This window comes from Melozone crissalis, unplaced genomic scaffold, assembly GCF_028551555.1.
Source record: "Melozone crissalis strain CALT ecotype California unplaced genomic scaffold, PUWL_Pcris_2 ptg000005l_1, whole genome shotgun sequence".
Taxonomy (NCBI): domain Eukaryota; kingdom Metazoa; phylum Chordata; class Aves; order Passeriformes; family Passerellidae; genus Melozone; species Melozone crissalis.
The window spans coordinates 50,651,688-50,674,188 of NW_026535783.1; the positions used below are offsets into that span (position 1 = coordinate 50,651,688).

At 35.6% G+C, this 22,501-nt stretch overlaps 1 protein-coding gene across 4 annotated transcripts in view; it reads right to left on the reverse strand.

Moving 5' to 3' along the window:
- Nucleotides 1–22,501, reverse strand: part of AP3B1 (adaptor related protein complex 3 subunit beta 1) — a 153,160-nt gene that overhangs the window by 94,091 nt on the left and 36,568 nt on the right. For all 4 annotated transcript variants that reach the window (XM_054285619.1, XM_054285609.1, XM_054285629.1 and 1 more), the window contains exons 7-9: nucleotides 19,653–19,832; nucleotides 3,131–3,292; nucleotides 908–1,005 (exon numbers count right to left, since the gene is read on the reverse strand). In XM_054285619.1, coding sequence (XP_054141594.1) covers nucleotides 908–1,005; nucleotides 3,131–3,292; nucleotides 19,653–19,832 — 440 coding nt within the window. The remainder of the gene's footprint in view (nucleotides 1–907; nucleotides 1,006–3,130; nucleotides 3,293–19,652; nucleotides 19,833–22,501) is intronic.

The window sequence follows — 22,501 nt, forward strand, 5'->3', positions numbered from 1 at the left end:
GTCTCATGTAAACCCTCCAAGGCTTTTCATACAAATACATGGAAGTTCAAAATCTAAAAACTGAATAGGGAATGAAAAAAGTGTGCAGAAAATATTAGCACACTACACAAAAACTATGAAATACAAATGAAATAATAGCACCAATACTCTTATGAAATGGAGCTAACAAGACCTTTCATGGAAAAACGGACAAAATACTATTGAAGATGATTAAGTCAAAACAGAATGTTCTTAATTAAACAGAAATTTGTTCTTTAAAAACTGTCCAAGGATTAGGGAAACAGAAGATACAGCAGTATCAAGTGGCAATATCAATTTTAACACATATGTTGCCTCCTTCCCCTGAGACACCCAAAAGCTGACTGGACACAGTCCTGAGTACTATGCTTCAGGAGACCCTCCCTGAGTAGGAAGTTGGACTGGACAATATCCAGTGATCCCTTCTAAACTTACCCATTTTGAGATTTGTGTTACAGTGCAGGAAAATAAAATATTCATCAGAAGACTTCTTTAGTGCTTAGCAAGACAGTAAGGAACTCAACAGAACTAAATTTACAGTATTTTAAACAACATCAAGATATCAAACAAACCAGTTAGTACTGACTCCATTTAAATACTAACTAGGCAGTCATGTTCTTGATAGAACAAAAATCATATTAATGAAACACAATAACCAATGATCCCTGGACAGGATACCAAAAATGAGGGAATGACTTTTAGTGATCCTCATTTGCTGAGTGAAAGTGAGTATTACAGAATAATTTCAAAATCAAATTAATTTTGTAATAGTTACATTCTTATAACTATGGCTAGTTATAAGCCATAACTATAGTCATGGCTAGTTATAAGACAAACAAATATGCTCAAAAAAGTACACACAGTGATGTGAAGTATGGACTTTACCCACCTGTTACTACGGAGTAAACGCACCAATGACTTAGAAACAATACCAGCTTCAGATTTTGGTGCCAAATGCCAGTAAAGCTGTGCAACTGCCATTACCACCTAAAGGAAGAACATTCAGAGCAGCATGTCAACTTCAAATCATCGTTCATATCTACCACTTTTTCTTCAGACCTGCAGGACTACCAGGTCACTCTCCTTCAGAAAGCAAAGTGCACACCTGTGGTCTTTGAAATCAGCAAAGTAGACTGAGGAAGAAAACACTGGAATAAATATATTTTTACAAATTAAGTACCTTTACTTACTCCCAGTATTTACTGTATGCTACAATACATAGAAGGTCATAGAAATAGGGACAAAGAGAAAAAGCATTAGGTAATTTAAATCACAAACATAGTGATACCATCCTTGATAAATCACTATTGCTAACATCAGCTGTACAAAGTAATGAAGAAATATTCTTTACTAGTTTTTTTAATGTTCTTTTTCTTTATTACTACAAGTTCAGTGTCACCTTTTATCTAGTTTCCACTCAAAACCTTTCATTCTATTATTCTATTATGCAATTTATAAAAAAACAGCTGTCTTTACTGGAAAATTTTGAAGTATCAAATCCAACAGAAAGTAAAAGCTAAAGGAGTGTATACCAATATCCAGGGTAACAAAATTCAGAAGACTGAGACATAAGCAACTTAAAACCCATTTTTTTCTTCTCAGATTTTCTCATAAATAAAAAACAAAATATGATCTTTATGCTAGTGATTGTCATGTCATAACCTTTCCTACACCAGTGTCATGATCAACTCTCTGTTTCAAATAAAACAAATCACAGAGACTCCAAGTAAAGCCCTCATAGTAACACTTCACTTCATATCTTAAATCCTAGAACCAATGAAAGAAAAATTATTATTCAACAATAAAAAGCAATTAAAAACATCTAAAGCCAGGAAATAACTTTTTTTTAGCAATATACCACAAGTATCTTTTACTGGTGACAAAAAACATATGGAAAGCCACTAATTAAACTAATTTAGGTAAATTCTCTGAATAGTATGAATAACCCTGTAATAGCAATTCAAAGTAGCATAATTTTGATAGCACCTTCCAAAATTATGTCCTTTAACATCTCAGTTAACTTTATATCAGAAAGTTAAAGATCATAAGTGTGAGAATCGATATTCTCACAGTCATATTTAATCAAGAAAATTATTTATGGAATGAGGGTAATAACTAACTGAACCTCTTAGCGAAGTGGGACAGGAAACATATCAAACATACTTGTTCTTTCCATGAAATTAAGAAATATCACAGACATTGAACAGTGATTTTTGCAAAAAGTTGTAAAAATTAAATCAACTTGTTTCCAAAGTCTGCTGGGCTGGCAGACCATAAATGATTTTGAGAAGAGTCACACTCATGAGTTAGAATCTCAAAGTATGTTTCAAAGGACAACTATAATCTCCTCTATTTAGCTTATTAAGATTAGGTAGCAAGGTGACATAATCATGGTGGACTAACTGTTTTTGCAGTGATATGAATATTCATTATCATTGGAAGACTTCTCTCAAAAGACATCTAGTCCTAATTAACACGACAATCTCAGGTTAGGAAGTTAATATTCTGTGATCTGATTAACATCACAATGATTCAACATGAGCATGGCTTTTTGTCATTCTAAAAAGTTACCTGAATTTTAAAATCTCATGGGAATAATCTAGCATACCATACTTATAATGTTGTATCTATCCTGGAACCCTGCCAGGGCAAAAGCCCTAGAAATGTGGTGTATAATTGTCTACTTTTAAAATGTGAGACTCAAAAGAAAGAACAAATCAATGAATCAATAACAAGTACGACTTTCTTTCCATAAAACTGTACCAATAAACTGTACCAGTTTGTGCCACCCTAACTGTTGAGAGTTTTAACATCGAGAGCTACCTCTGGTAGAGTCATCACATGCTCTGTAAGTTGGATTCAAATGCTCTCATACTTTTTCTAGTATTTTGTTTGTCTGTATTATTTGCAGCACACACTACAATCAGTTTAGGTGTTACACTTACAACCTAAGTTAAATTAAAAATAGATCCATCACACTTCTCCTAGAGTTACTAAAAGGTATTTTCACCAGCTTTAAAGAGGTGTAGATTTTACTCTTCAATCTTTTAAATTTTTTAAAAATTATATTGTTTGTGATTTAACATTTTAATCAAAAAGGAATTTGTCATACAGCAGCATTTCGGCTCTGAAGCAGGGGCTTTGTATTTCGTAACAGCAGTCTGTGATCCGGGTCCATAGTATAGGTGGTTTTCAGTTTCTGTTCCTTCTCTTTCTGTTCTTCATCAGATTCATAGAAATTATTTTCACTGTATTCATCCACCACTTCATCAACCTATCAAAAGACAAAAAGACACGGACATACATAGAATATTTGAATCAACAGGTTTTATTCATTAAGGAAGTAACGTACAGCACCACAGTTTCATGCAACATTTATGTATGTTTTTTAAAAGTAGCTTTTGGCTTTTCTACCCATTTGCTCTAAACAGTACATGCACTGACATGAAAACCCCATTAAAAATATAAGCAAAATTTCCTTAGAAATAAGTTGTACTGACATATGAAATATCTTTACTATTATTCAACAAACTATTTCAGGTATTTTTTGGACTTAGAGCCTATGACCTAAAATTGGCATTTCTAGAAAATAACTTGAAATTAAAATAATATATAGGTCTTCAGAAAACTTGGAAAGGCTGCATGACTAGGTCAAAATTCAGGTGTAGTGAAAGAATCCATAAAAATGTCTTTAGTAGAGGTAGGAGGATGGCGGGACGGAGGAAAAAAGTGACAATGAATTAAAACCATCATTTTATTCTGGTTTTTATTACAATTTGGACGGACACTGAAATTTTTTTAAGAAGAAGAAATATGAAGGGAAGTTTTATTACTTTATGCCAATTTTGCTCTCAGTTTTTTACAGGATGCCTAGCAAACTCAGATATTTTTTGCAATAGCAACTGAAGTACTTTAATTTCCTTACTTCTCTTCCCACAATTCTTTGTGGCAGTCACATTCTAAACTATAAACTCAGGATGCTATATAAAGTCCTGTGGCAACTGAATTCCTCCCCTGCCTGCAGGACAGGCAATGTGAAAGGAAACTTCCCGATCCCAGTGCACCACAATCTGCACTGAAGAAGCTTCCTCTAACAGGAGGAGGATAATTCAATCTGCATTGATTCAGTCTTCAATATCCTCACCTTGACGGCTAACAGGCATGCAGATCAGTACTATTGAATTCAACAGGAATATTGAGTTTGAAAAAGTATTTAACTCATTAATAACTGTTACAAAGAAACAGCTTGAGCTCTCAAATTTCTGACTTCCTTTTTTTTTAAGAATTATTTGTTTGGAACATACTTGGAGCAGCAGAGTTCCAATAAAAAGCAGCATATGCCTATTATGAAAACACTTTTATTTTAAATCTGATTAAGGTCCTTCTTCATACCCCAAAAGCAGAAGTATTTAGATGATCTTTACTAATAACGTATTTTATTGTAATTTTAAAATATTACTCTTTTCTCAGATCTGCTAAGATCTGGTAGGAAATAATTATGTTCCAGACCAAGGATGATGACAATACTCAGGGAAATTATTTTAATGAACTGAAATTCATCAAAATCAAGTTGATGAACTCCTAATTATTTAGAATCTGTAGTCAAAAGGACCCACTAAGACAAACAGGACATGTAACAGTGCATGATTTTGCTTTCCTATCCACATTGTGATGGATAGGAAAGCAAAGTATTATGCAAAAGAGTCAGAAGACTAGGCTATAAACCTGCAACTCCTTGGTGTACAAGAATTGTTATTTCAAATTCTATTAATCATCCCACACACAGAGAAAAGTTACCAGACAATGTCACAACAGTCAATCACAAAAAACCCCTTAAAGCCTCAAGCTGACCTACTGACTATATTTAATGCCAAAATGATACAAGTGTAAGTTCAGAATCATAGTATTATTTGGGTTGGAAAAGGCCTTTCAGGTCATATAGTCCAATTGTTAACCCAGCACTGCCAAGTTCATCATTAAATCATGTCCTGAAGTGCCATGTCTGCAAGTCCTTTATATATCTCTAGGGTTGCTGACTCTACCCCTTCCCCAGGCAGCCCATTCCAGGGCTTGACAACTCTCACCGACAAAATTCTTTCCAATATCCAATCTAAATCGCCCCTGGTACAATTTGAGGCCATATCCTCTTGTCATGTTGTTTTACCCTGACCCAGCTACAACCTCCTTTCAGGTTATTGCAAAGAGTGATAAGGTCCCCACTGAGCCTCCTTTTCTTCCAGTCACTCCTCACAGGAGTCATGCTCCAGACTCTTCACCGGCTCCATTGCCCTTCTCCGGAATTGTTCCAAGATTTCAATGTCTTTTCTATCATGAGGGGCCCAGAGCTGGACACAGGATTCCAGGTGTGGCTTCACCTTTTCTGAGTACAGGGTGTCAATCCCTGCCCCGCTCCTGCTGGCCACACCATTGCTGATCCTGGCCAGGATGCCATTGGCCTTCTTGGCCACCTGGGCACAGCCTGGCTCATGTTCAGCTGCTGTCACCAGCACCCCCAGCTCCTTTCCAGCCACTCTGCCCCAGCCTGTGGCGCTGCCTGGGGTTGCTGTGACCCAAGGGCAGGACCCAGCACTGGGCCTTGTTGAACCTCACACCATTGGCCTCAGCCATGATCCAGCCTGTCCAGATCCCTCTGCAGAGCCTCCCTGCCCTCTAGCAGATCAGCACTCCCACCCAGCTTGGTGTTACCTGCAAACTGATTGAGGGTGCACTCAATGCCCTTAATCATGAGTCATCAATGAGGGCATTAAACAAGATTGGCCCCAGTAGTGAGCCCCACAGAATAGCATAGGTGACCAGCCACCAGCTGGATATAACTCCAGACACCACCACTCTTCTCTGAGTGGCCATCCAGCAACTTTTAACCACCAAAGCATATATGCATGAAAGCCACGGGCTGCCAGTTTCTCAAGGATAATGCAGTGGAAATATTTTCAAAGGCTTTAGTAAAGCCCAGTTTGACAACATTCACAGCCCTTCCCTCATCGACTAAGTGGGCTACCCTAGGAGCTTAGGTTTCTCAAGCAGGACCTGCCTTTCACAAACCCATGCTAGCTAGGCCTGATCCTCAGGTTGTCCCACATGTGCCATGTAACAGCACTCAGGATGACCTGATCCATCCATATCCTTGCTCACCACTGAGGTCAAGCTGACAAGCCTGACTTCCCCAGATCCTCCCTTGAATCCTCTGTGTAGATGGGTGTCATTTTTGCCAACTCCAATGTACTGGGATCTTCATGGTTAACCAGGACTGTTGCTAAATGATGGAATGTGCCTCAGGCTCCGGCATCTTCAGTACCCATGGATGGATGCTATGTAACCCACAGACTTTTTTGTGTGTAAGTGATGTAGCATACTATTTCCCATTGGATCATGGGGGCTTCATTCTCCTCCTGATCCTCTCTGTCTTAGAGATCAGGGGCTGGGTACCTCAAGAACAATTGGTTTTACAATTATTGCCCTCTTCACTACAGAAAAGGCACCTGTCTTTTCCTTATCCTTAATACTTATTTCCCCCTGCAGTTTTCCTGTAGCACCTTCTTACTTCTCTGACAATGAAAGGCTCTGTCATTTTGTCATCACAGTGGCCCAGAGAGCCTCCAACCATCACAATCCATCACCCACCAGTCCTTCTCTGCTCACAAACAGTAGGGTTCCAGTAGGGTGCCCTACCTTGTTGACATCCTGACCAGCTGTGTCAGGGCATTATCTTCCAGGAACCTCCTGGACTGGTTCCTCTCCACTGTATTGTATTTTCAGCAGGCATCTAGTAAATTGAGAATGAAGACTATCGGCTGTGAGACATCTCTCACCTGCTCACAGACTATTTTATCTGCCTTTTCAACATTTCTTTCATCTTCCTCTTCCAACTAGCTCAGAAGTCTGCATTTACCTGAGCAAGTCTGTTTAGACATGCACTAGGTTATTCTTATAATTTCTGCTATCACTGCATAGCTTATTTCTAAATAGAACACAAATTTAGGATTCTCTTCACTCATTCTAAGCCTAGGCAGAAAATCTGAAACTAAACTCAAGACACAATAAATTACTGCCAAAATTTCAGGCCACCAAGCTGAAACCTCATCTTAAGACATCTAGCTGAATTGTTGCTCTGTCCCCAGACAAACCTTGCAGTACAAGTACTGAAGCCTGTACTACAGAAAGAGATTGGGACAAGCAGTAACTCTTTTATGAAGTGGCACAGAACCAGTTGCTGGAGGGCAAGCACAAGCAAAGCCTCTTGGTTCTAACAAAAAGGGAAAGATTTGCACAGTGATCTTAGAAAGCACCTCACGCTCAACAATAGTGCTATGGTGTTCTGGAGAAGAAAAGTGACCTCAGTGGCATTACACTGATACTAGGCCTACATCTTGAATCTCAATCAGAAAAAGCAGGCATGGGTAGAGTATAATGGAGATATAAATACTATTAATGTTAATATTTTTTCCTGCCAGTAGAGGACGGAAAGTAAGACTCTTACACTGGAAGATGAAAGTCTGTTTTAACTTTTTAACTAAGTAATTAACTATTGAATCAACAACTGACAGATGATTTCCTATGCACTTATTCTGTAATCTTCACTGTCTGTAGTGCACTACACTAGACTGAGTAATATGCTTCTTCACACATCCCAGAAGAAATGCTAAATATGGGCAACACACAAATTTTACTTTCACAGATGTCTAATTAGAACTCAGACTGATGCCAACCAGTATATATTAGCACCTTTATCAGAAATAAAACCAATCCTGTAATCCTTTTTGACAATAGAGAGATAGCATGAGCGTTCTGGGAGTAGATTCAAATGTTCCAATGCTTTCTGTTGTCATTTCAATCCCTTTAGATGCAGTTTCACAGCTGATTTAAAACTAATCAGTCCAACGTAAGTTTATTGTTTTGTTTGCTTTTTTGAAAGGATGTTTTATTTTCACCAAGAGCAGTAAAATGATCTGTCTAACTCTGTGGTCATAGGATCACTAGAACTACTGGATTTTCAAAAGCACTAGGTGGTAAAGGGAGAACAGAAGAGTGGCAGTTTTTAGTTAAACTCCATTAAATACACTTAACTGTTTGTAGTAGCACATAATTTAATTGTGCAGTTAATAGCTTTTCTAAATTGCAAAATGACTAAAAAGTTCAGAACCCTGGGAGAATAAAATGATTAAAAACTGAGACCACAGTATTCCAGACTAAAATTTGCAAGTAGATTCTGTGCATTCCCCATCTATTATGATTTATTCACAGCAGAGAAGTGAGTATTTTAGTGTGGAAGAACATGCATAATTCTTTTCTACATTATTCCAAACATACAATTCAGAGACATCCTCATAAAGTATTAACAGCTTAAATGAAGAATCAGGCAGATAGCTCATTTACTTAGTGACTTTAAAAAAACACTAATGGAATTTGTTAACAGTTAACTGAGATTTTGCTAGAAGTTACATTTAATATGGCATAAAAGTTGAGAATGTGACTTCCATTTAGGGTCAAAATACTACATTTGTAGTATTATGTGAATACTACAATTACCTCCAAACAGAGCTTCATACACCCACATACTGAGTTAAAACAAAGCTTCAATGACATCCAAAGCATGAACACACAGTATTTTCCCACTTCGCCAGCCTTAACTCCATCTTGTGTGGAAAAAATGATTCAAATATTTGCATTCCTTGGTTAGGTATAAATTATTTGAAGCTACAAATTTCAGTTTCTTTCCTCAGTTTCATACAGAAATACACTCACAGCTTTCTTTTGATGCCTGTAGCAAAATCTTTAGCAAATAGGATTATCACTGTCTTCCAGAGACCTTTCTAATATTTCCAAGAACTGTTCTTAAGTGAGTTTTAGATAAACTAGATTTTGAAAATAAGAATAATTTTGGTACTAGTCACTATTTGGTGACTAACTACAATACCACAAACTACTTTAGCCCACCAAGATCAGTATTCATCTGCTGAATGAAAAACAGTTTCTTTGAAAAGGGAAAATGGAGGATAATCTATGAACAGTTTGCTACTTAAAGCATTAATGCATTTCATAAGATAGAGCTGAAATTTTGATGCTGTATGTAAACATGCCTACCTAAAACCTTCCACATGTTTTATAGATGAGTTTCAGAACACCAGAACAGACCTGTTGTCGCTCAGTATATTAGCTGTGAGAAGTTTCTGACAGAAGACCAGACCTCAACCAATCACGCTTGTTAACAGACACATGCTAGTAGAAGTATTCATCTTCTCCACAACAGCAAACCCTTGAATATGATTCAGGTTTCTCAGCAGAGATAAAGCTTGACAAGAATTGTTAGAGGTCTTAAAAAAAGGCACAACCTCACATGATAAAAACACTTGAGACAGTAGAGAAAGTAAAGTGTAACCAACATAATTTGCAGCCTGGCTGGAGAAAGGCTTTAGAAGGCACAAGCAAAGTTTGATAAGTTTGGCTTATTAAGCCAAAAGGAGTTGAAGAGATAAAGAATAAAGGGACCAGATCCTCTGCTCCATAAGTAATAGTTTTCTTTCAAGTACTAAACAGCCAGCAAAAAGTATACTGACTCATTCTAAGGTAAGCTGCAATTTATAACCACTTGTGTGATAAAGACTGTGCTACTGTGAATGGCCTGACAGAATATAGTAATGACTCTGATGTCCCTGTAGAAATAGGGAAGTATTTCAAATGCCTAAGTGTAAGCCTCTAGTGCCATTTTATGCTCCCTTGAACATGAAAAAAAATCTGCATGGAACTGGGAAGACTCTGTAAGTATGGAGCCTACAGGAAATCCATAAAAACTGAAGACATCTAAAGACAATTGAAGACAAGGGCATCTTGTAGCATTTTGAACAACACTGGACACCCAGACATATTACAGAATTATCATAACCTAGTCTGTTTAAAGGTTAAAATTTTCAGATACTTACTCTTCCATAGGACAAAACTATCCAGTAATACTCAAAATATTTTCCTGTTTAAAAATAGTTACGGAAACATTTTCTTGTTACATTGAAAGAAAACAATTTTCAACACCTAACAAACTCCTGATGCTCATGTGTTAAGAACCATTGGAAAGCAACAGGCTGGGGACTACAAGACAAATAAGAAACACTGAGTCACAGAACCAGGATGCAGGATGTTACAGAAATGATTACAAACTGTGCCTATTCCTGAATGGACAGAAAGCTAGTGTCTTGGTTTTCATTAGACCAGAACAGTGTGTTCTGTGTGGTCTTGGACACAATGCATTAACAACTTTCAGCAACAAAGTTACTTAAAAGTGAATAAGAATTTTAGAAACTTAACTTATCACTTCTACCTCACAGAATATAAAAATATTCAGGTAATAACTAGTGGTCTGGGATATGACATCTTTTATCAACGAAAAATTTGTAAGAAGGCTTCCTGAACAAACAGTCAATTATAGGACCTCCAGAATGCAATGATGAAGGAGTGCACAATATAAATAATAACACACAGCCTATATTATATATACAAAATATCAATACAAAATTATCACATTACCTAACATTGCATTTTGTCAGTCTTCCAAAGACTAGATCTGTTGTTCCTATGCAAGTCTAAAAGCATTTTCACTTAGGTAAACAATGGAATGAAGAATCAATATAGACTGCAAGATCACAGTTATATTACTCTGATTTCCTTATACATTATAATTTTTACTTCAATTATAACTATAGTCTATTAATTACCATTTGGATAAAGAGGTCAGAAGGAAAACCTAAGGGTTCAGCTGGACTTGTAGCATTATGCAGATCTGAAGCCATTGAAACAGACTTGAACTTAAAACAGTACCCTCTTTCAAGGACCACTGTATAGATTACAACTCTATTCAAATGACTGTAATAGAATTGTACAGAAAATGTAATATATTAACATAATTACATAGAAGATGCAATATAATTCCACTAAAGTACAATGGAAACTTTAACTTTACTTTTGAGGTTTCGATAAGAGATTTGCATGCTTTTGGGGATTCCACATATTTGTGGATTTTAAGAGTTGAGTTATACAAAGAGATAAACATGCTTTCAGTTAATAAAAATTGAAGTATTAATGGAAATTCCATGGGCAACTTCAAGGGCAAGGCCTTTTTCACTAAAAGGACTTGTATTTCATGTCAGCTTACCTTGTGATATTAACCTCTGGAGTTCCATGTTTCATACCCAGCAAAACATTTTTATATTTCTTATATAAGAAATTTTAAGAAGCTAAAGAAAAGCTAATTTTTATTGCAGCTAAGGACACACAATAAAATTCTACTAGTTTGAGAAAATTTCATTTGCAATTCAAAAAAGTTTTCTCTATAAAAAACTTCCAATTTTTAAAAATAGTGAGTTTTGATACTTAAGCTACACAAAGGAACTAAGACACCTACTCAGTCTTGAGAATCTGACTAAGGCAGGTGAAATTTAACATTAAAGTATTTTCATTTACATCATTCTTAGTTTCCTTCAGCATATATAAAAGTTACATGGTCGACAACACATGAATCAAGTTTTATTTGTAGTCTACTAATAATATTATCATGTATACAATACCCTGTATAATACCAGTTCAGATGAGCATGTTTATTTCATTCTAGTAGAAGCCTCACAATTTTTTGAAACAATATGAGTATGTAAACATATTTATACCTGAAAGACTTAAAATACTTCAACTCAGCCTTGCAGAGGCTTTTAAAAACTCACTTAGCTAATAACATAATTTCTAAATATAAACTTGAAAAGGTAATAAAATAAAAGCTTAATGAAAACAAAAAAACTCCAAAACCATAAACATCCTTAAGACAATCCATATTCATGAAAATTTTATAGTACACCTCTGAGACAAGAGCATCACATGCATGGAAGCAGGGGTCTGAGGACAACTGAACATTAATTTTTTGCAGTATATCACAACTACAGTAACATCTCTGGTAAGTATTCTCATAGCAACTAATGTGAAAACTGAAGGAGTGCTCATTCTCATTTCTCTAAGAAGCAGCAATTAAACCTAGGACTGGCGTCTGAAAAGAAGGGCTAAGACTTAAATATGCTGCAGTAATGAACATCTTCCTTCAGCAACCTCAAATGTGCAATCGGCGTTGTAATAGTCTTGTGACACTTGCAGATATAACTAAAACAATCCATTATCATTTTTAGATCACTTTCATTTATTCAAAACAATTCCCTACTCAAAACAGAAGTGAGATATAAAACAGCTTAGTCTTACCAAGAAACAAACCCTTCCTCCTTTTGGGGAAAAGGCCCAATGACAATGAAAAGACTAACAGATGCAAAGCAAAGAACTGAAAAAATATTTAGAGCGTAAGAAAAGAGGAAGAAAGTACAAGAAAGAACAGGAAAGGATAAATTAAACACTGCAGAATAAAACTAAGAAGGAGGAAAGATTAGGGGAAGAAAAAGGATAGCATTTGCTTCCAGCTGAAAGTTCACTCTTTTTACTCTCAAATACAAAAATTAAAGTGGAATTTGGAATTTTTATTCAGATGTTTGGTTAAATGTTTGACCTGTTTTTCAGGTTAAAATTTAGTATCAATTTATGTATCTGAAAAGGCAGTATAAGACATCAAGATAGCAAGCAAATGTGAACCAACTGCCAAGCAAAAATATTCTTCCACAGGGTTGCAAAGTAAGTGAACCATGAAGAAAACCAGTTAATAAACCTTTATCTTTATTAACCAGTTAACTGTTTGTTAGTTTGCGACTGCAACCAGGAGAAGGGTACTAAATGCTCTAGAATTAGTATTCACCACATCTCATGACTTATATACAGGGTATGCAGGGACAGGGATGATCCCAGACCTTCAGAACTGCACATCACTCATGATGCAGTTCCTGTACAGAAATGCAATTGCTCCCAGTGCTCTGCTGCAGTTGAGACGGACACATGACACTCGAGATTCACGAGGCAACGGCAAATTTTACAGAGCGCAGTTCCCTTTATGCAGCCGTTGAAAGCCCAGGCGGCTGGTCCTGACCGGCTGAATTTGGCTGCCAGCTGGCTAACTGGCCAATAGCTGTCTGCATTCCTAATGGCCGAGACTGGTCGAGTTCTAATCAGGGTTACCCATGACTGTGAGGCCTCCAGGTCAGCTGTTAGCCACCACTGCGTTCCTCCTTTGCTACTGTTCTGAGTACACACTCCATTTACATCACTATGTATATATCTTAAAGCAACTCAACTGCCTTTCCTCTCAGAAAAAGATGCATGATTTTAAAAGGTAAAGTCAGTGAGAACGTTTCCCATATATGGAAACATACTCATACATTTCTTTTAATTTTCATGTAGCTTTAGGGTTGTTTACAGCTACTAAAATGTTTACCCAATATTTAAATGATATTGGGACTACAGCCATAGCTCAATATGTTAATTAGGATACTCAAATTTTTAAAACACAAAATTATCCTAAATTGTTGAAGAATGATAACTGTACTTGTACTTAGATTGGCAATCTGAAAGGTGGCAGTTTGCTACCCTTACTAGAGAGTCTGACATACTAATCTATACAACATCAATAGCCATTAAATACTGCATAACAGATTTTTTTCCCCTCCGCTGCAAGTAGGTAAGTATGCAATGCCTAAGTAAGCAAAGAAGTTGAAAGCATCTTAAAACATCTGCTGATTTACATGAGTGGCACTCTCATACTAACAACTGGTGGTGTATTTATTCTACTGATAAACAGATATGCTGTTCTAATTCAAGCCTCAGTTACCCCCACTCTTCTTGGTACATGGTACTGGCACTTTCCCAACAATAAAGTGCAACATACTTGTGCGCACACTATCAAAGAGAAGAATGATCCAAATAATCTGAATATTTTTCACATTTACTATACCCCATGGTTCTTTAGAGAGCTGCCGCTACCAGTCAAGAATTCTACCTGATATTACAAACAGAAGTGTACAGGCTCAGAGTCAGGAACCTAAAGCTTTCTCAGAGCAGAGGTCTCACCTCACACACATCTTCCTCACACAGCAGATAAAGGTTTATTTTCACAAAGTAGCTAAACAAGTTTATTCTAAAATTCTTCTAATTATCCAGAGAAAATCCTAGTACGATTATGAAAAGGAATTAACAATTAGCAAAAGTTACTAGACAGAGAGATAATATTTTACAGACAGATGCCCAGAACAAAATTCATGAGTATTCTGGCACCCAAGAAGGCCTCAAAGTTCACACAGAGTTCAAAGTTAACACAGAGTTCATCTCATACAGTTTACACAACTTTCTATGACCAAGTAGAATTCAAAGGGCTAGAATTACAGCTAGAAACTTTAGTGGCTCATGAGATGATGGGGATCTGCCACATCTAACATTTAAATTAAAAATTATTAGCAGTTACACAGTTGATATTTATATTTCTGTAAAAAAATATTTCTTTCCATATTTCTTTCCTTCTAATTAATTTTTGTTTCCCTAAGTTAGAGAAAATTACCTAGACAGAGATAAAACCAATTTTAACAACTTATTTGCAACAGATAGCTAGAATGCCTCTTATCCTATATATATACATAATAAAAAGAAACTCAGCCTGAATCAAGAAGATGAGACTACAGTACCGCATGGAAACATGGAAACTTCGCTGGCAAATTTGTAGAAAAACAAAGGGTTTCTTTCTTAGTTCGAGCTGATCCTGCAACTCTGTCATGGGACTAACAGAAACCACAGCAAAACATTCTGCTGCAAAGACAAATGGCATTTTTATCTGCAGATTATACTTCTGACACCAACAGTACGTGCTGAGCAGCCAGAAAACAAATCAGGAAATTATTGTGCCCAAAATTTAACCCTTTGGCAGCTTTTCTTCTGCTGGAAGAGTTTTTTTAATCCAAACTTTCCACAATCAGCTTGAGGTAGTTTTTCTGTTAAAAATCTATGCACTAATTATTCTCATCTTACTAAGTAGGGCACACAAAAGGAAACAATAAAATTGATGCGACAGTAAAATAGCTAGGTAGTCCATTTTATGCCCCAAACACTTCACTAAATATTTTCAAATAAATGAATCTTACATTAAACATTAACCCCACCTGGTGCATATCTAAAAGAAGCTGGTCAGAGAGTACTGCACTCTGATAAAAAGGGAAACAGTAACTGAATCCAGACTGCCCCAATTCACACTGAAGATTCTGATGGATATATTAAAAAAGGAAGAAATAAGCAACCTAAGAAACTTCACTGTGAACTAGTTTTCCTAATATAATGTTTTGCTCTTAGCAGCCAGCTTATGGTCAAGAGTTCTCTGGTTTCACAATCTTTTAGGGCAGGGGAAAAAATAAAATAAAATTTATAACCCAGCAAGAATATCACCTGGTATATCTACAAAGAAACTTCACTGAGATGACAAGTTAAATAAGTAATACATACTGTATATTTCTCAAATATGCATCTATGCCTCCTTATTGCAGAAGACCACAATAAAACTTGTAGATCCCCTACTGTGTTGGAAAACAAAAGAAGGAAAAGGCGTATTCAGGCTGATTCATTATTAAATTATGATATGCATACAAAATACTTTTAAAGTATTGTAACATGTTTAATTTTTACTGCTTTATCTATGTAACCCAGTTAACTGGAGGCTATTATTCTGAATACACCCCTCACTTCAGCTTATAAGCAGGGGATTTAGAAGTTTTATTAAGCTCTGCAGTAAACCAGCAGAACTGATTCAGGATGCTCATTACTGTTAACAAATTCTACAGAAGTAAAGGATAGACACTATTTTCTGTGTGCTGTGCTTGAAACTTTATCATTCACAATTACCGGTCCCTCAATGCAAACCCCAACACAGAGAACAAGAAAAAAATAAAACATCTAAAGCAGTTTTAGATACTGCTCAGCTGTCTGAAGCATCTATTAGACACTGAATTCCATCACACAAAACCATGACCTTTATGGCATACACTAAGAACTCATAGCTAAAAGATTCTGAGAATGTACTGCAAGAGCAGGAAACATTTAACAAAATAAAACATTTAACAAGAGACAAAGAGATCACACAACAGCTGAGCCAGAAGGGACCTCAATATTTTGTCACAACAATCAAGCAAAATGAATATTTTCAATCTGTTTCTTCCTCTAATTACTGAGAGCTGGGCTACTTTCCATGGTTCATGCTTTTAGATACACAGACATTCAAATACTTCATGTTTTTCTCAAAGAAGTCCTTATTCTTTCAGATTGTTTTCTTCATGCTTGATTTCCCCTTCAATCCCTCCCAGCCCAACAATTATACCAAATTCAGAGCACTTCAAACTGAGCAATACTTCAATAAATAATCCTACAATGTAAGCCTGAGACATGGTTCCTGTAAGTACTTATCAGGATCTTCGTAATGACTGAAGCCCATGATCAATCTGAATTCACCATTCTTTTCCAAACCTTACTGAACACCAAGGAAGTTTATTTATGTAATCTTCAATTGTCTGAAATGAAGCTGAATGACCCTGAGAGGCTCATTTGTTTTGCTAGACTGCAGCTCCTAGCTCCATCTTGCTCTATACAAAGACTGTCAAACTTTTGATCAAGTCACCTATTTTCAGAAGTTGCCTTCACAAATATCACCCAAGTTTGGTGGTAACTGTGTACCAGGACAGCTGAAGTAGTTCCTACCTCCTGCGATCCTCATCTCCTTGCAAAAACAGGGATGGCTGAACAGCTTGAAAACCAGTTCCTGAACTGCTAGACTACAACTCAATGTATTCATGAAAACTACCAACAACATTATTCTACCCATCTTTATTTATTAGACTGCATGCTGTTATGGTTCAGGAGGTATTTACAAACAGCTTGGCAGTCCCAACAACTTCTGCAACAACACTTAAGCATTTAAACATTTAAGGTGAAATGCATCACAGTTTTATCTGCTATCAAGTATTTTACTTCCCAGAAAACCTGGAATAGTTCTTAGCTGGTTTTAGTCCCAAGCAGGTATTTTTACTCCAGAATAGGAGTGTCTTGTCTCATTTCAGCTAACACATGTTAAAGCAGAATACATACAGCTCATATGAAAAAAAAGGTTATTCTGAAACTGCTATTTGCATGTAACGATCCAAAAAGCACTCCCAAGTATTTTAAGACAAATAGGATAAACCAAGGACATTCTTCCTTACTTCATTTACAATTAGAATTAAAAATTATACTCTTCAAAGAATCTAGAAATAGGAATAAAAATCTAAGTATTCTTGGTTAATGAGTAATTGCAACAATTTAAAGCATATTACCTAAAAAAAGATTTTTCTCCATAACTGGTAAGTATTTGAAAATTTTCTTTTAGATTTCTAAATGCTCAAGAAATCAGTTCCAAACATTACACCATTACTTGTTAGAAATTAGTTTAACTGAAACAAAACCAACATATGCTCCTCAAAAAGTAAGGGAAAATTTTACTGAATAAAAATGCAAATATGCATTTTAGCAGCCTTGAATTTATTAATCTGATAGGTTTAATTTCCATTTTCCTGCATCAGCTTTATTTATAAAGTGTCGTGCCCTATAAATATGCTGTTATTTTCTATAGTCAAGCACCCTCTTAACAAATCTTCTCATTAATATGTAAATTTAAAGTCAATCGGTCTTCTCTCTGACAGCGCCATGAATTCCTAGTGCACTGTATAATCGGCTTTGACTTGGCATCCACTATTTATCATCAAAGATGTCAGTTAGAAAAATTATGGAAAATGCACTGCAATTGATATGACTGCAATCTACTTTGTCAACACTTAATTGTTCCTCAAATCATACATTTACATATAAACAGCCTAAATACTGATCCATAATGATGCAAATAAACTAAATTAAAAATCTCTTCTACTGCACAAGATGGCCCGTTGTATGATGAGTTCATTTAAGAATGTATTGACAAAGACATGCATTTCAACTAGCACCACAAAAAAAATCTGCTAATTAGATTGCTGAGTAGGTAGACAAACTAAATTTTACACTGAAGATCTTGAAAGTGAAAACAAAGTGTTATTAATACTTTACTACTGATGACTAATTTAAGGTTGGCACAGGCAGTATTTTCACACAAATCTTTCCCATTCCTAGAGCAGAAGCCACAGCAGCAACTGTCATCCACCCAGTTTCAGTGAAAAAAGATTTAGTCTTAAAGGAACCAAATCCCATCAAGAACTCAAACCTCTCAGTCAAAGACAGGAGGTCATTCTCCTCTTCAACTTTCCTTTCGTCCAATTACAGACTAAAATTGTATTGTTGGACTAAGCTTAAGATAAAGCAGATTATCAATTTTGATTCTCTCTAAATATCAGAGAGAAGAATGCAAGTTGCCTTCTTCCAATAATCAACATGTAATAAACACTGCCTCAAGGACAGTAGGAAAACATAACTTAAATGTCTTATTATCTAAAAATACTTTCCTTATTTTAAGCAATGTCATGGGAAGATGTGTTCTTACAACCAATTTACTTTTCATAAAAAAGGAAAAAGGTGTTTCAGAATCTAACTAGTAGCCCATACATATAATTCTACTTCAGACTTCTATTTTTGCTATATTCATTATAATTCCTGTTTTTTTTAGAAGTTAATATAATCATAAACTAAATCAGACTGAACTGTTTGTCCAAATATATTGCCATATAATTATTTTCACACAATAAATTACACATATTTTAACACAGAATGGCACTGCATTTCGTTTTTTCCCACGCAAAGGATATTAAAAGACAGTTTAAAGAACTCAGTGATAGAGTGATAGTTGGTGTTATTCCCTATTCCAATGCTGAAAAAAGGAATCTTAAAAAAATTGTTAACGTGCTACTTATAAATGACAATAATCTGCACTAAAAGTACATTTTTAAACATGAATGAGTTTCCAATTAAATGGTAAAACTTAACACTAGTAACATCCCCAAGCCTTTAATAAACACAAATAACCAGATTTGTAGAGCAATTTTAAACAGTTCTTTCCAGAAGTAATCTTTTAATTTAAATTGTTATTCAGAGTTAGGTCTCTACTGAAACAACATTAACAGCATAGGTTTCTTGAGCTGTGCCCTGTTTACTGTAAGAAGTGACAGAATTTGTGTCATGAACAACCTCTTTTTATAAGTTTTTTGAAGTATACTCATATTTACACAATATAAATGAAAATAATCACCTCATTTTTAACATTTCACATTTTAAATACATATGTTCAAGTCTTCACGCAGTGCCTCAGCACATTAACAAAGCCTAAACAAGCAGTGTAATGTTTGTTATGTAGTGATACTGGGTATCTGCAATATAAGTTTCAGGATAGAATGGCAAACATTTCTGATTTTGACTCATGTAAAATTGTCTAAAGCAAAAAGCAACATGGCTCAAAGAACCACAGAAAAAGGAATCTTTCTGCTACCCACAAAATGTGCCACAGGTAAATAAGAAAGGTTATACCCTGGAAGGAGAATTCTCAGGCTCTGAAGAAAGGTATATGCCTTGTGTTAGTGAAATTTTAGAGAGCTGACTTATGTATTTGATCCCTGCTTTTACTAAAGTCTCCAAAGAAATGCATCTTAAAAGACTAAGTAAATCCAACAATGGAAATAATTCAGAGTGCAGGCTCACAACAGTATTTTAAGAAATCATAAACTTACCTTCCATGGACTTAAAAACTGGGTACGCGCATACCGAGTTAACATGTGGATTATAACAACTTGACCCCACTCTTCCACATCAACCAGCAAGTTACAGAGCTTTCGGTAGTTCTTGTGAATCAGATCTATTCTATCTGGACACACTTCCTCAAACGCCATCACCACACTCCCAGCTACCAGCTAGAAAACAAAATATAACCCAGAAGGTCAGTATCAGGTATACAGTTAGACCACAAGTGAGAATCAGAATTAATACTAGCAATTATCAGCAATTTCAAATTATTTCTATTCAGCAAAAACAAACAAAACAACAACAACAAAAAAGTAAACCCACAGAAATGGCATCTTATTTAAAATAGAATTGGGGTAAGGTTATTAGAACAGAGAAAACACTTGCTGTTTCTATTGCAGACATAAATCTTAGCTCCCAGTCCTAGAGACACAGTGCAATGTAAGCATAATTTTTTTTTCTTACAGATTTAGCTTCTAAATAAATTAACAGAGAACTTGCAATTAACTCAGAAGTAACAGGGAACAACAAGAAGTAAAACATATGCCCAGCAATATCTTTTGGGATTCTGTCCACACTGGTCTGGTCAAAATAAAAAAGAACTGGGCCAAGTTCCCCGGGCATTACTGGAATTCAAACTTCTCTCTCAATATGGCAAAATTAGCTGTCACAGAAAATTTTATATTTAGAGTTTCGTGAACACACTCCTCCCCCTCACCCTCCAAATACTTTCTGCCTGTTGTTTAGCACTTCCTTAACAGTTACATAACTGAAGGAATGCATCATTTATATCCTGCTATGTTCTCACACAATTTTTTGCCTTCATAAGAAACCTCTCTTTATTCAGGCATAAAGATCAACATGCTATGACTACAAAACAGCTTTGTTTTTATGAGAAAATTAAATACATTATCAACATTCTAACACCTCAGGGATTACTAAAATCTTCTGCCTGGGGTATGTTCTTTTAAAATAATGGGAGGAAACATATATTGGAGTTCCAGTTAAAATTCTGTCAGCAGGTTACTTTAACTGCAAGAAAAGATCAAAAGCTGACCATGCCTTATAAGGACATATAATTGTGTGCCTAAGATTAGTGTTCTTTCTTTTTTAATTGCTTTTATTAAGATTTGTTTTGTGTCAGAGTACATGTTAAGGCAAATAACTAAAATGATGATACTTTATATGAAGCAGCTGATATGTATGCAGTTAGCATGCATGCAGCACATCCTTCTGGCAGCAAATTAATGTCATATTCTATCCGAGCATCAGGGATCTGCATTTCAACCTCTATAATTTCCCCAATGACTTAAAGTAAGCCATTAAATAGAAGTGCAGTTTATTGAAACAGTACTTTTTGAGAAATATTAAATACAATGATATTCATGTGTTACATTTTTCTCCCTGTATTTGGCTGACATGTGGTTTATTAGTATGCGCTCAACACTACAATTGAAAGAAAACAGCACAGAAGATAGTCTTGCTATTATGCTAAACAAGTCTCAGGCTCTGTGGGGATTTTATGAATTATGAATAAGAATAAACGTGAAGTTGCATTTATTGTCTCCAGCCTCATCCACATACTGGTACCTGCTGGTCCCAACAAGAATGCAACTCATTCCAAGGAACAAAATCTGATTATTTGATAGAGCTAAATACACTTTACATCTAAAATAATTTGCTGTATCATATAAACAAAAGCTCTCTTTTATCTGTTGTTGTACTAAACTTTCTTCTTAATAATAAGTTACTGATAGAGCACACCTGTATTTAAAAACTGTGGAGAGCTGATGATAAGGTGGGTGCTCAAAGCTCAGCAGAAGGCGGTGGTTAATCCCAGACCTGTCCTGAGCAGGTATTCATTTAGGCCACAGAAGCTGTGAAGCTTTCCCGTCAGAAAAGTGCAAAATTCTTTTATCAGAATGCAGAACTCTGAACTACAGTTAAGGTCAGCTTGCAGAGGACAATATGACAGACTTGAAGTTTTAAAAGAGAGACATACTACTTTAAGACCACACAGAGAGACTTTTTGTAGGTTACTGTTTCATAGAGACAAGGGAGATTGATACATATCAGTTTATGACTATCAGAACAGTCTCAGTCTAATGCTTAAAAATACCCTTTTAGGTTCATAGGTGAAGGTCAACACAGATTTCCAACAGTAATTCTAAAGACAGCACCCTTGTCTTTTACTACTAGTAGTTCAGTACACACATTTTGCTGTATTTCTTTTTCATTTGGATATGATTTATCTTGAAAGCTGACCAAAAAATACATACAACACTAATTCAGATAATTTAAAACTGAGAATATATCCTATAAACACTGCTGTTCTTTTAAAAGTTCAGTTACTATAAATAAAATGCAACAACTTAATACAAAGAAAGAGTCAAAATGGAATACAGGAATTTGAAACAATTACTTATTTCAAATTACATCTATCTCCTACTCAAGTTTACAATGACCATGCTGCCACTTGTGAGCACTTAAAAAACATTAGTAAAAAAATTGAACCTATGCTATGAAATGCAAGAGGTGCACTGGATAAACAAGCATTTTATTCCTGTGACAAGTCCCTAGATTTACAAGTTAATATAGGAATTGCCATTCATCATGACATTATTAAGATCATGCCTCTCTCCCCATTTCAGTCTTTTCTAAAATTCGGCTTTTAATTTGAAAGTGGAAAAAAAGGTAAGAATGTGACAGACTGAAAATGCATTGGTAACAAGCAGATTTCTCTGAGAAAATTTCCTAAGGCTTTCTCAATAAGAGATTATTTTCTAGCCTACACTGTTTCCCCTATAGTATGATCCTACTATATATCTAAACATCAGTG